General features: G+C 35.1%; 1 protein-coding gene across 1 annotated transcript in view; it reads right to left on the bottom strand.

Moving 5' to 3' along the window:
- The window catches only part of tusc3 (tumor suppressor candidate 3), a 78,656-nt gene that overhangs the window by 29,602 nt on the left and 33,582 nt on the right, over nucleotides 1-15,472 (bottom strand). Inside the window, exons 3-6 of the mRNA XM_028448719.1 lie at nucleotides 11,990-12,107; nucleotides 9,884-10,024; nucleotides 7,890-8,030; nucleotides 6,664-6,753 (exon numbers count right to left, since the gene is read on the bottom strand). Of these exons, the coding sequence (XP_028304520.1) occupies nucleotides 6,664-6,753; nucleotides 7,890-8,030; nucleotides 9,884-10,024; nucleotides 11,990-12,107 (490 nt within the window). The remainder of the gene's footprint in view (nucleotides 1-6,663; nucleotides 6,754-7,889; nucleotides 8,031-9,883; nucleotides 10,025-11,989; nucleotides 12,108-15,472) is intronic.

Raw genomic sequence — 15,472 nt, 5'->3', positions numbered from 1 at the left:
AATTGAACATGGATAATTAAAGACAAAATTGTAGTTGAAAACTGTAAGTGAACCCAACTCAGCCTGTGATGGAGCTTTGTGTGTATGTGAGTGAGCACCTGTGGGGGTGTGTGTGTGCGCACATACGTCCCATTAGGTCTCTGGCTACGTAAACTGCCTATTATTATTGCAAAAATAGCAAAAGAGATGTAGTGGCATTGCAGAAAATAAGACCTGTATTCATCCCACAAAGGGGAAATTTGGGATTTGGTACAGTGTGTTGATAGGGTGCAGTTGGCCAATAAGCCAACACTGTGTTGGGTAGTTATTATGGTAGTAGTAGTGTTAGTGCCCCACTGCTATATCTCTGGCTAATTGGCTACAACATCCAACCCACCAACGTGGCATTAGGTGGGATTTGGAGCAACTGTCGTACTGGCCAATTACTTTGATCGCACATGGTGGATGTTAAAGTCAAGCCATGCCTGCGAGTGAGTTCAATAAAAACAACCCAAAGTCTGTGAGTGATGGCTGTGACAATGACATGTCCTCTTGTCTGCTGTATTGACTTTAGCATTTACTTCTGGAAACAAAATTGGCATTGTAATGTAAGCTGTTAAAGTCATTGGCCAGGTAACCTTTGCAAAGAGCTTCATTTCTCTCCCATCTTGTGTCATACATTTGTATGCGACACATGTGTGCAGATGTAAGATGTGTTTTATTAGGTAAAGGTCAGGAAGCACTCAGACAGGAGGAAGGATAAATGAAAAGTCAACAAAGCCAAAAGCAGAGTGAAAAGAAAATAAGTAATGGGGAAGAAGACAGAAGAGTGGAAATCTGGGCTCCATTTCTCTAAAGAAAAGACCAGCCGGATGTGCATATAGTCGAATTAGAATGCATGGGCAGGCAGTCTATGACTGAGTTTTTAAGGATTGACATACACCATAATTATGAGACTAAAAGAGATTTAACTCAGCGATTAGATGAAGCTCAGATTGGAGATGCTTCCTCTTAGCTAAATGACAGTGCAATGCATTTTTTTTTTTCTTTTGAGTATGCACCGTTTTTTTCAAGTATGCCAATCTTCTCCCACAGGAAATTGAATCAGATGGACAAGGGTGAGTGCAGAAAGTATACACGCTTGCGACTCTGATTGTCAGTGTGTTTACCTGGGGTGTACAATAATAAACAGTGTAAATAACTCAAAGAGTTATTTGTTTTTTGAATGACAACTGGAAAAAATAAAACAAAAATGGTGAAAACAAATAAAAATAATTGATCACATTTTCTTCAAAGGACAGTTAGTAGAATGTACCTAACAGTAAAAAGTAATACAGATTGGTTGGTTGGAGTTTGTTGGTTGTGTTGGTCAATGGAATAGTGCTTCATTCAAAAATTCAGGTAATGCTTTTAAACAGGGAGCTTAATAATTGTGACTTAGTTATCTAAAACATGCAGGACTGGGGCTCCTCATGAACTCTTTAGAAATGTAGTATTTTATCACTGCTCATAATGTTTTTGAAAGTAATGAAAATACTTCTTTCTTTAATTAAGCTTGAATGGATTGTTAGATGTGACATATTGTATACTCAAAATTACCTCTTTTATTCCTACATGTTATGATGACTATTTTAAACTACAGTGCCAATAGTCACCTTAAGAGAATTGTTTCCCTTTCATAAATGATCCTCTTACCAGCTTTGAGCCAAAAGTCAAACATTTGCAGTATTCTCACTTAGCTGTAGATGTTGAAAAGAAAAGCAGCAAGGCTGAAAGTCGCCTGTAAACAATGGCCTGAAGACATGAACCAATAATGGAAAAATCAGCAGGAAATCTGAAAATGACTATAGCCAATACACTAAAAAAAAAAAAAGAGGTGGAGGGTATTTAAAAATATGAGTTAAAAAAATAAATACTCAATGGACTAAGGGACTCTGTAGATTGGTTAGAGAAAATATCTTAAAATCAGTTCATAACACGTGAATAAAAGTCACGAATGAGACAGTTGACACACTTTTGCAATTTAGTTTAAGTAGTTTAAAAAGGTCAAAGTAAATGTCTTCTACTGTTACTTTTTCTCTGTTCTTTTAAATGGTATTTAATTGTGTTTTTACCATCTAACTGAGTGTGTAAGTCTAAGTAAGCTAGGTTTCTAGTGTACACAGTAAGACACATTCTATAATTTTGTTTGCTTTGCTGTGCCCTTTCTTAAGTTGACAAATCCTTTCAATATATAGTAACTGGTCTCGCTCCCTCATCATTTGGAAGGAATAGTGTCTAGGGAGGGGAGGTAGATAAGAGAAAGAGAGGGATGAAGGCGCAAGTAAAAGGAAAGTTGGTGGGAAGAAGAAGAAGAGCGAAACTATGATGGCTATCTTTTTAATACCAGCCACCAGCTGAAGACATTCAATGTAGACAAACGTAGACTGTAAGAAGGTATCCAAGAAACCATTAGTGAGGTCAGGGGTGTGAAAGGCACTACTATGTGGAGAAACATGCTTGTGTACGGTTATGATATTAGCTCAACGCTTTTATATTGGATACAGTCAACAAAGGGAGAGACTTGTGGCTGTAGCTATGAAAACACAAAGAAATTAACCAGAAGAAGCAATTGTGCCATAAAAGGCTATGATTAAAATAAATGTCGAGCAGATATTAGGGCTGAACAATTAATTTAATTTTTATCGCGATCACGATTATGTTTGCCACAATTAAATTAATCTGATCGTCGGCAATATTTACACTTAAAATAGGAGTTCTGCACTCTGTAATAGTGTAATTATTCAGCCTTTGGTACATTTTAAATCACTGTTTTTTTTTAATTATATATATTACTATATTTTTATCATAATTCTCTTTTAAAGCTTAATTTTGCTCTGTAAACTATATTGTTTGTTTAAAAATAGTGCATTTAAATACACTGATTTTTCAAAAATATGATAAATAATTATGATTACAATCGTGATAACAATATGGATCAAAATAATTGTGATTATCATTTTGGCCATAATCGTGCAACTCCAGCAGAGATACACAAACACTGTTGTTGATGAGCTCTCGCGAGTATTATAACATCATTGTACATTCAAGGGTTTTGATGGCACTGAAATTCTGTATCACAATTCTATTCTAACAGTTAAACTAAATGTAAGCAGCAAGTCATTCGGTCATCTGAGTAAACTCTGGTCACAGAATATTTTTTAAGAAGTGCAATCTTTTTGCGACATCTATGTATGTTTTGCTCTTGTCAAAAAAAAAAATAAAGTTTTTTTTTTCTGCTTAATCGTGACTGTCATCAGATTTTATGAGGAGAAGAAAAAAAGAAGAATTATTTTTAAAAATGCCTCATCTGACTTGTAAAAAACATCTTAAAGAATGTTGTAGTTCTTTAAAAATGTATTTTAATAAATTCTCAATCTTCTGTGGAGAAAAATAAGTCAACCTTGCCTGGGCACAATTTGCTTCCTGCAACTTGAGCAATAAATCATTTATGATCTGCTGACCTTTTAGTATGAAAAAAGATGCCCGCGGCTATTTCTTTCAACAGAATTTGAAATAATTAGCCTTTTTTTTTTTGGGGGGGGGGGGATGTAGTTTTAATCCCTGAATAAATCCAAATTTAAGCTGTGCTCACTCTTCATAGATCATGCAAAGCAAAAAACCAGAGAGTAGTAGAGGATAGACGTGTCAGAAGGTTTGAAATTGGCCGGATTCACTTTTTTGTTTCGTATTTAGCGGCTGCCACAGCAGATTTTCTTCTTTTCTCCTTTCACACATCAGTGGCATGCATGTCCTCCCTCACATCATACAGGAACCTGCTCACTGGCATCCCTCTTCTCCTCTAACTTAGCAGTTCTATTCATGGGAACATTTTTCCTCTTGGAAAAAGAGTGTAAATTCATTGATAAATAGAAAACTAGTTTCAGGTATATTTCTATGTTCAGCTTACCTGTGACAAAGATTAGATAATACTCTGCTTTGGAAACACGAAATAAATGGTTCACTACTAATTTATTTGCTTCTTTTATTCCCTTTCCTTTACTTTACATGGACACTTTCCAGGAAACAAATGTAATTGATGACCAACAAGAATGTACCTAAAATGCAGGGGTGTAAAGAGCCCTGATATATCCTACTCAAGTAGAAGTATTCATACTTGATTTAAATTGTACTTAAGTACAAGTAAGTCATACATAAAATCAAGGTTCTAGCATTTTTTTCACAATTATTTTTCAAAACTTTTCTAAAATATTTTACCAAATTTCTATGACTTAGTTCTGAACCACTAAGATCTATTCAAGACCATTAAAGTGCAAAAAGGAGCGGCTCTTTCCAGTGCACTAGTGTAACAGAGGTTGACACTTGACAGTGTGCCATGGTTAGCAGCAAAAATGTGGCACAGGGAATGCAAGTTGTGTCCATCACTTATCTATCATATACTGTAGCATCGTACAATGGTTCAACTGCCTTTGACACTCATTGGCCATACCAGCCTGTCATTGCCCGATCCCATTAGATCTCTGAAGCTAAGCTTCTGGGTCTGGTTAGTAGTTGGATGGGAGACCACTGAGAATTCCAGGTGGGGTGGCAGTCATCCCAGTGGTATCTGTCATTGTGTCCTTGGGCAAGGCACTTCACCCACATTGCCTAGTATGAATGTAGTGTGTGAGTGTTGGTGGTGGTCGGAGGGGCTGATGGCGCACTATGGCAGCCTCGCTTCTGTCAGTCTGCCCCAGGGTAGCTGTGGCTACAATAGTAGCTTACCACCACTAAGTGTGGAGTGAAAGAATAATCCCTTAATTCTGTAAAGCGACTTTGAGTGTCTATGATAAAGCGCTATATAAAATTGATGCATTATTATTATTATTATTTTGCAATATTTTTTCAAAATAACGATACATCAGCAATTGAATGTAAAACTGAACACTAAACCATTCTTTAATTATAACATCACAATTTCAACTTGCAGAAATTTAATTTAATTTAAATTAAAAGCGATGTACAACACAGGGTGTTAGGGTTAAGGGACTTGCTTAAAGCTGATATGCAGAGTTTCTGAGAGGACGTCTCGATGTCACGCCCTCAACAGCTGCACTTCCTCCCCCTGCCTCTGCAATCTACTAGAACCCACGCCTCTACTTTTGTGCACGCTCTTCGCAGAACATAACAAGGTTGCATCAATGAAGGTCTATGGGTCATCGTGGGGATGGATATTTCTGAGGTAAGAGCTTTGGAGCGCTCCTCTATGACGCTATGCTGCTCAGTGATGCATGTTTGCTGTTGTGACACGCGTCCTCGTTTCCTTGCACAGTCTACACACGCACATTCCCTTTGATTGACAAAGTCTGCTCCAGGAAGTAGGAGCCCATTGGCTGGGCGAACTCGGCGCTCATTTCCATTTATAGGGGTTGCAAAGGGGTCTTTAGGACGAAGGTGGGTCTTATATACATTGATGTATATGAATGACCACCTACAGTAGACCATAGTAAAAGATTAGTTAGGTATTTTTTCAAATTTAAAAAAAATGATATATAAACAGATTTCTCAGAAACTCCGGATATCAGCTTTAATGTCCCATAGTTATAACAAAGGTTGAATTTTAAACATTAAAATGAAAAAGTCTATATTTCCAAAACAGTTAAAATAATCCATAACTTTTCAAGACTGAAAAATAGTTTTTTTCAAATTCCATAACTTTTCCTGGAATTTCATGACCTTGGAGACCCTGTAAAACACTCAAGTACAAGTAAAAAGTAGCTCAATTAAATAGTAAAAGTTACTAGTTACTTTCACCCCCCATGTTTATTTTTGGTAATAAATCTTGTCACAATTCCCTTGCATACAGTAAACATCGCATGTATAAACTTAAAAAAGGAAGAGACCAGATCTTGCACAATTGGAACATAACTTTTTTCTGTATAAAATAAAAGGTTTGATAAAATGACACCAATGAATTCAATTCAAAATAATAAAAGAAAATCTCAGGCTCTAAATATAGCTACATTTATGAACTCTAAAACTGAGAAAAAAAGCTATGCTGTTTTGGCGCTGTGCATTACGTTTAATCTGATTGGTTGACTATGATATGGTGCATTTGATTGTTGTCTGGTCATTTCATTTTTTTGTAGTTTCACAATGTCTGTTGATCATAAAACAAAACATAAAATTTACTCAGTAACGGCTGGGTGTAGAAATGTTACTGATTTAGAAATATACTACAAAAAAGCAGCAGCTCAATTACAGTAACGTGAGTACTTGTAATCTAATACTTTCACCTCTGCTAAAAAGGTGGCTGGGTGTGAGAAAAAGAATATGAGAAAGACAGACAAAAAAAAAGAGAGGAAAACCAGAGTGAGACTTTGCCGAGTCGTTTGGTTCACAGCCACTCTGACATGTCTCCAGGGTAATATTATTACACAATGACTTTTCCCAGCTGTCCACTAACTCACAGCACACACAGACAGACACTGGCACTGCCCCAGTGCTGACCTTTTAGCAGGTGGTTATGGTGGTGAGTGCATTTCGCCAGGGGCCAGCAGTCCTGCAGATGTTCTAATCACTGATCTGATACAAACCTACTCACAACATAAGGAAAACAAATGTAAACTCTGCCCTTATTAATTTAGAATTTTTTTTCGAACTGCAGCTGAGAAATGGGAGAGGGAAAGAAAAATACTTGCTTACCACTTGTCCATTTTGAGGGTTTTTATGTGCGTAGGGGGGTCCTCTGATGTGATTCCACATTTGACCGGATGTCATGGCGAAAACCACACACTAATAATGTGGATGAGAAAGCAGATAAGGGTTCATAAGATCAATGAGTAAATGCATTAAGTCAGTGAGAAAATTACCTAACTCACACAACGAGTAACTTAACGTCAAAACCACTTTTTCCTGCTGAATACAAATGTATTTGGGAATGAACTAGTGCCGTTGATTGATCCTCCTCCAACTCTCAACATTTTAGTCAAATAATTTCAATTTGGTGTATTTTGTTGTAAAATGTCAGAGTGACTGCCCTCTATGGGTTGAAACCTAGCTATTACAATGTGATGTTTTGTGACCTTCTTGCATCACAAAAAAGCACCATTAGCTCCGCCCCTTTTATTAAAACTAGCACCTGTGGGCTCTACAATCTGTGGTGAGTAGGTTGGATTGAGAGAAGAGTGAATAGAAAGGTGTAATGAGTAGTTAGTGAACATGGCATAGATTGTTCATTGGAGATTTTATAGTATAGACTGGGCGTGTCTTAACTGTTCCAGAAGCCCCGCCCATAATTTTTATTTCCATCCTAGTGGCAGGTCAGGAGAAAGCAGATGTTTAGTTCATATATAATATATAAATATCTAAGTGACAAAAACACAGTGACTAGGAAATAATATAAAACGGAGACATAAAATTCAAAGACTCACAAATTAAAATCAAGTAAAAACATTTTAAAGGACCAGCAGCCAATGACATTTGACCCTCCTGCTTCCCGTAGCAGCTCAGAGTGTTGTTTACAACATGGCGGACACCGTGGGTGCTCCGTAAACTCGCTAGTCTGTTGTTTGTAGTGATGCACTAAGAAAACAAGCGACTGGAACAGCGAACGAGCAAACGCCTTAATTTGAGCAACTTTACTTTTTCCTTCTTTAAGTTACAGCATTTAAGATTTATTTTGGCAGGTCCATAATACATCTTTCGACACTTATGTTACAGAAATGCCAAATAATAATAATAAACACAATTAGAATGGTACTTTGGTTTTCATTCCTTATTTGTGAAGCAAAACTCAAGACGTTCTATTCTCTGCCTATGGTTTAGTTACTCTTTAAGTAAAAGTCACCACCTTGTGAAAGTTAACATTTTGGACAAAGTCATTGGCAAAATAAATGAGTTTGATACAAAACATGTTCATTCAAACATACCAAGGCAGCCATTGCCCATCCAGTCTTGTTGTAAATGAATTCCAAGTTGTTCCTTCTAAGATAAAGCAGACCTCCAACCAGAGACACCAACAGAGCCAGTGCAATGGTGCCAGAATAATTGGGCGGACGGAAAACACGAATCTATGAAAAAAGAAGGGGAAAAAAAAGCAGGGAATGACAAACTTGTGAATAGAATAATTTTACCAGTGCAAAAAGCTGGTAAAAATATTTTATCTATTTGTTATTTTGAAAAGTGCACCATCGACTGAAAATACAAAACGATAAAAATGCTCGATAATGACAAGATCGGACGCATTTTAAATGATATAGAGATACTGTCACTGTGCATGTCTTGAATGAGTTAAAACTCTTTTTCAAAAGAGCAGATTCTAACAGTCCTACGATCTCTACTTCACATTATCGCCTTGATTTTCTTAAACTTTCAATAACAAACAAAAGTGAAACTGATTCCTTAAATTTAAACTTAAAAATCCAAAGAGTAGCATTTGCCAAATCATAATTAAATTCAAAAGGCTTTACTGTAAAACACAAGTACAGTGATGAAAAATGGCTACAAACAAGGAATGGCTTCAAATAAACACCTAAAATTACAATTAGGCAAATAATGTGATGTACTACAATGTTCCCCTTTATGCGATAGAAAATGAAGACCAATATCTTAAAAACACAAAACAAAACAAAAAACCTTTTTCTTTTATTTAAATACATATAAATAAAACTAATAAAAGTTCCAAAAGGTAGAATGTGCCAGGTAAAATTTGTTGATATCTTTTGATGCTATCCATAGAAAACTAAATAATGAACAGTTTACATGAGCTTGAACACCTACAACAACAAAAAAAACTATCACAAACAAGATAAAATAAGCATAACCACTGAAAAATAGAAATTGGCAATTCATTTTACATTATAATTTTGGAAATAATCAATTTGTCAAAATCAATTCATAAAGAATTTAAAAATGAAAATCAAAATGATACAATCATTATATTGTTAAACAACATTAGTAATCCTACTTTATCAGCTTTGTGTTTTATATAACAGTTAACATGGAAAATCATTTTACATCCAGCTCTATGGTGCTACTGATTTAATGTTCTATTAAAATTCTATTTCTTCATTTTATTCATTTTACAATACTTGAGCTTGCGCTTCACACCCTGGGGTTGTCACTGTACCTTTGCATGGCATAAACACATACAGGGTGAAACACATACTGTAAATTGCTGTGGTTAGTTTAAGAAATTCCAACACAATTAAGTAAAAATGTAGGTTTTTGACACCAATTGATATTGATTTTTAAGAACTTGTAGCAGAAAACCATACAACCTTCTGTCTGAATACAACAGGCACATTTGTGGAAAATATGCCCTTTTTTCTTTCTTTCGGATTCATGAGAGCACTGAATCCAAATATTAACTTTCGTTTGAGTGCCTCTATCAAACAAATGTATTCATCGCATTGTACTCTATCCTATTTCTATTCATACCCTGATTCATGTAGTAAAATCATATTGGAGTGCCTAAAAGCTTGCACTTACGTTAAGTGCTGTCAATAGCTTTCTCTGAAGAGCAGCCTTTTGAAATTATATCAATCACAAATGTGACTTAGTGAACATGTTTTTTTCAAACATGGCTTGTCAATGATCCCACAAACATCAACAAAGGGGAACCTAGGAATCAGTGCTTTCTTCTTTTTTGAAAAGGGTCATGCAATGATGCAAAAAAAAGATAATACAATATTATTTTCAATTAAACTAATTAACCATAATTTAACATAACAGGACAAAAGTATCAGTGGTCTGTAAATGATGCTGCAGGGTTTAGGGCTGGAGGCTTTAGGCCTCTGATCAGTTGCTGATTAAGTCCTTGTGATACAACACCCAAAGCTCAAACTTTTGGTAGCAGTTTTTAATGAAAAAGGGGTGGAAACTGTAAATTAAACATTTTAATCAATGTTTTAAAGTGTCCTACCTGGACATCAGTGCGGTCAGCAATCCACTTGGCCAGCTGCTCTGAGGCGAAGCCAATCCTCTGCAGATCAAAGGTATCCGCCCTCTTTGGCTTTCCCTTCGCTGGGAAATGCATGAAGGTTGGAGCGCTATTCATGTTCAACTAAAAAAAAGAAAAAGTAGTGATGTTATATAAAAAAAAACAATTTTCAATTTATTGGCATTAATTAGTGAGGATGCAGGAGGCATCCTGAGATTTATGCTTGTACTTATCATTTGTAACTTTGAAACTTTTTGAGTTTTTGTGAAACTTTATTGACTTTTCAGCTCCGATCCCATGTTTAGAGTGGAGCTGCTCCAGTTTTTACCTTCAAATCTTTGCCAACAAATTACAAACCATTCAACCTTTAACATGTTCAACTAATACGTTGAACCCATTTCAACCTTATTGCTAATGTTAAGTTAATGCTAGGTAAATGCTTATCTAATGCTAGGTCATTGCCATTACTTCGCTAATGCTAAGTAAGTGCTAGTGCTAGGATAATGCTATTGCAAGGCGAATGCTAGATTACATCTAATGCTACATTAATGCTAATGCTAGGCTAATGCATATAGCTAGGTGAATGTTAATGCTAAGTTAATGCTATTATTGGGTGAATGCTAATGTTTAGTTAGTGCTAATGCTAGGCTAATGTTAATGCTAAGTTAGTGCTAATCTGAGGTTAATGCTATTGCTAGGCTAATGTTAATGCTAAGTTAGTACTAATGCTATATTAATGCTATTGTTAGGCTAATGTTAATGCTAAGTTTGTGCTAATGCCATGTTAATGCTAATGTTAGAGTAATGCTAATGCTCGTTAATGCTATGCTAATCCTAGGTTAATTCAATTGCTAAGCTAATACAAAGCTAGCTAATGTCAAGCTTTGATACCAACAATATATCTAACTAAAACAAAAAAAAAACATAGTAATATATATATATATATATATATATATATATATATATATATATATATATATATATATATATTAATTACGACTAAATAATACACTATACATTAACTGACATTAAATTATGAAATAAAGAACCTTAACTACTATATCAGTGACTATAAAATGGTACATTAACATTAAATTGGCATTTGCATTTCCTTAGTGTGTACTAATAGACAAGTGCTCACCAGATCTCCACAACTGAGTGAGAAAGTTGCCCCTAAAATGACATTAAAGTCTAAATATCAGTCAGCAGTTTTATGAAGTTATCTGCAGGCAAGCATCAGCGACTAGAGCTGCAAAAACCTACTCAGCATCTGTATTAGTGGCGTTTTTTGCAGGCCTCCCTTGTTTCCAAAGTGCTGCTGTCAGCTGAAAACGGCATTTAAACTTCAATCTCCTGTTCATGCTGAGAATAAAAAGACCCGTCTATATCCTTTTCACACTTTACAGTGACAGCATTTGCAAGCTGACACACTTCAGAGACTGTATTTATAATTACGAGTTGACAAACTTGAAATGGGGTATGAAACATCAACCAACAAAGCAAAGGTTTCAGCTCTAAAATGATTAACTAAACAAGGTGAAATTTTCAACTATAGACATGATCGATTAGGAAAAATAAATTATGCATGAAAAAAAAAATCATCTTTGAGTCCCTTTAACAATTTTTTTTAAATGTTCAGAAGAAATAAACTAAAACTTTACTCCTCTATGGGAGATGGGGGATTGCACTCAAAAAACTTTTATATTATGTTCTCAAATGTCATTTTTAAACACGATTATCTAATTTCTATAGTTTTGAAGAATAACAATAAAAATAAAAAATAAAATAACAATCTTCACCTTTTTCAATAATGCCAAAACATTTTTTAACCATTCTGTTGAAATGTAATTGCAATGGGGGAGACTTGAAAGTTTTTCATTCTTCAAAAGAGGCGCAACAAAAAAGGTTTGGGAATCACTAGCTCTGAAACATGAAACTTCCGTACATCAATCAAAAACTAAATGTGAATAGTGCTCATATAAACTGCTCATAGCCATCTATACTTTTTGGTTTCATTGGTCAATGAAGTAAATAATTATCATCAACAACACAATAAAATTAAATTTTATAGGAGATGAAATTGAATACCTGTTGGAAAACATCTGCTCCCTCATCGTAGTCCACGACTGTAAAAAAGAGTTTGTTGGAGAAAGCTGATGAGTATCGCCATGAGTTTGCCAACACTTGATACTCCTCGTTGGCCTGCCTAAAAATGCCCAATGGAAAAAGTGAATCAATATGATGAAGAATACAAGAAAAAAAGGTGGCTGCACAATTGTTGGACAATTTCTGAACATCAAATACATTCAGGCCAAATGTAAAATGAAAACCTTAAAGGTCCCATATCACGCTATTTTTCACCCATCTCCATTCCATAGATTTAGCCCTCTGAAAAGTCACTTTATAGGCAACTCTACACAAACAGGCTGATTTGCGGCCTACTTCTTTATTATGAATTTTATATTTTGATAAGCGCATTGAGATTACTTTGTTGTAAATTGCGCAATACAAATAAAGTTGAATTTAATTGAATTGAACGTAGCCTATGTCACTAAGCTATTTAGCACAAGGAAATGTCATGTAGCTTCACTGATTAACTAAACCAGTCCCCTGTGTGCAAATATAAACTTATATTTAATCTTGACAGCATGGAGATGTTGGTAACATGTTTTAACAATGTTTTATTGGCTCAATAAGTAAAAACCTGATGTTTAAAAAATGTTATTTGTGCATAGACTCCAATTGGTAGCATGGAAGCAAATAGATAAAATTATGATATCTTCCCAATTGCTCTTTCATCTACCATGACTCCACAATTTTGCCTCTTTTAAATGAACATTAAAAATTTACTTTGTAATTTGTAGGTATATCTTTACATCACAGTTTATTAATGCTTTCATGCACTGAATAACCTCAATTTTGATGAATCAAAAGTCTGTGGATCGTTTGTGTAGGACAGTCTGAAGATGTGCTGTAGCAAGTTTGGTGTGAATTGAGAAAAAAAAATTGTTGGAGGAGATATTTACAGTTTTTGATAAAAGGAGAGTGATACACTTTATAGTTTGAGTGTACAAGAGGTTTTTTTTGTGTTGGGAGCTACATTTTCTTGAAAGTTATAGATCTGGAGCACATATGGTTGATATGTTGAGAATTTTCAAAATTATAAACCTTTGAGACTTGCTGTAGCTTTAGGACTATTGACCGTTTTTTGCAGCTGAGGCAACTTGGCATGAAACTCTCACTTTTGTGCAAAATGTGGTGATTGTTGGTGCATAAATATGATTACATTGGAAGAAGACGACGATGCAGGATAACAATTGGTTCCCGGCAGTTTGACGGCCTGATCTCTAATAAAGCAAAACAGTGTAGGTAGTAAATGTGGGACCATATTATATTAAAACAGTAATTGCCAGCACCTTTATTGTGTTTTTCATTAAATATATTGACATTAGATATAAATCAGTGGCAGTGTACTGCTTAAGGAGAAAAAAAAGGCATTTTTTATGAATAGAAAGACAGTTGCATGCAAAGGAGATGAATGGAATTTAACCAATGAACTAAAACATATGCAAAAGGAAAATTAAGAGTTACTACATGGAAATGTATATCGTAGAACAAGGAAGCAAAGTACCTTTTCTGACCCTTATTGTAGCCTTTGTTGCCCAAAACAGCACAATTGTTAAAAAAAAAAAAAAGAAATTACTAAAAATGTTGTCTATATTTCCTTCAGTTCACTAAGCAACAGTGAATAAGAGTGTGAACTATATGCCACCCCTGAAATGAGATTCTATCTTTTTTTTTTTTTTTACTTTAGCTGCACGTCTTGCCTTATTCTGACAATGTGTCTTGTGTCAACTGTCAGTTGTGCTGCCTCTAATTAGTAGAAAATTGTCTGCCAAGAAGTGTTATGTGTGGTGATGTTGCATTGTTATCGTCACAGCTAATGTTTGCATACGCTCTTTGAAGTGTCTATACAATCAGAGCTGATCAAATTGAAACTGGAGCTGAAAGAACGCCAGGCATTACAGTCTTGGCTCATCTCGGTTCTAAAAATGGTCAAGGTGTGTTTGGGATGCAGCTGTTGTAATTATCTACATTTATTTACCGACACAACTGTCATCTAGGTTAAAGATTCATCTTCCTACGTACGTAGAGTGAGGTGGGGGAAAGCTACAAAAAAGGAGCTTTTTTGGGCTCTAACTTAATACATGTTTAGAAAATCTCTATGTATCAATCCTGTATAATGCATTTTTCATGTTCTTAAACATCACTGCATGAACTGCACTACAAATTTTAATTGTAATTGTGTACCCGTTCACTTGGTCATGTGACTTGGCAGCCATTTTGTCACGACCCTGATGAAGACCGGTTAGGCTGCAACGTGTTGGCATGGTTTTTTTATGATTAAATAGCCCTCATGGAATAAAGGCTTTTTTAACTACAGTCTCACTGAGTGCCTCAGATCTTTTTGAAACTCTAAGTTGGATCCCCAAACTGAAGAGCTCCAGGGAGACAACACGTTTTTTCAAGCAAAAATCTTTCTAACACAAGAAAGCCATGCAGCACTCCATGCAACAGTTTTTTGACTAAAGTGAGGGAAAGTTGAAAGGTTGTTAAGGAAAGATATAATAGCTGCAGATAGAAAATAGTAAGCTCATATATTACATGTTTTTAACTGACTCAAAACCTCTCACATAAAGGGTAATTTTCGCTGCCTATCGCTAAATGTTGATTTCATGTGAAAAAGACTGAATTTATCACTAACTTCTATTGGAAAGATAAACCATCTTTCTTCCTGCTTGATAGACCTCTTGAGACTCCCTGTGCATCATTTAACATCCATGTTGCTCCATGTTTATAATTGTTGGTTGGAATATGCCTAGTGCCCCCCCTCCAAAAAAAAGAAAAGAAAAAAAGAGAAATAGAAAAGAAAAAAATTAAATACATTCCAAATGATGCAGGGTTCCTACAGCTTCAGTCAAATTAAATTCAAGAATTTTTATTGCCATTTGAAATTAAATTTAAGACCAACTTCACAGTAAACACAATAGGGGGAAAAAACAAAACACCACATCATTTAGATTAGGTTAGGTTACATTCTTTCCATGGGTCTAGTGCAGACATGCAACTGGCGGCTCCCAAAGTAAACACAGAAAAATACACAAAATGACAGTAAAATACACAAATAAAACAGACTAAAAAATCAAAATCACTGTAAAAACCATAAGGAAGAACCACATCACTGTTTTGTAGTTGGTTCTGCTCTTGTGAATGCACATTGTTACGATTAATTATAAAAAAAATAATGTTACCATTTATTTTGAAATGTGAGACTAATCATACTTATGTGTTAAAATGTAAGACTTTTGATTGATTTAAGACATTTTATGGTACCACCAAAAGTGGGGTTTAAAATGTTTCACCACAATTAATGGCTACTATTTGTGCTGCTGGGACAAAAGTGGGTGAATTAAATTGTTCAGTAGCTTCTAGGGCTCGTGGTTGACCAAGATTTTCATTGGTCGACCAGCAATGATACTGTAAAAAAAAAATGCAATGTGATAAAGATTA

The sequence above is a fragment of the Gouania willdenowi genome, chromosome 1, assembly GCF_900634775.1.
Source record: "Gouania willdenowi chromosome 1, fGouWil2.1, whole genome shotgun sequence".
Taxonomy (NCBI): Eukaryota; Metazoa; Chordata; class Actinopteri; order Blenniiformes; family Gobiesocidae; genus Gouania; species Gouania willdenowi.
The sequence above is the reverse complement of the archived record's forward strand: the minus strand, read 5'-3'. Positions and strand labels throughout refer to the sequence as shown.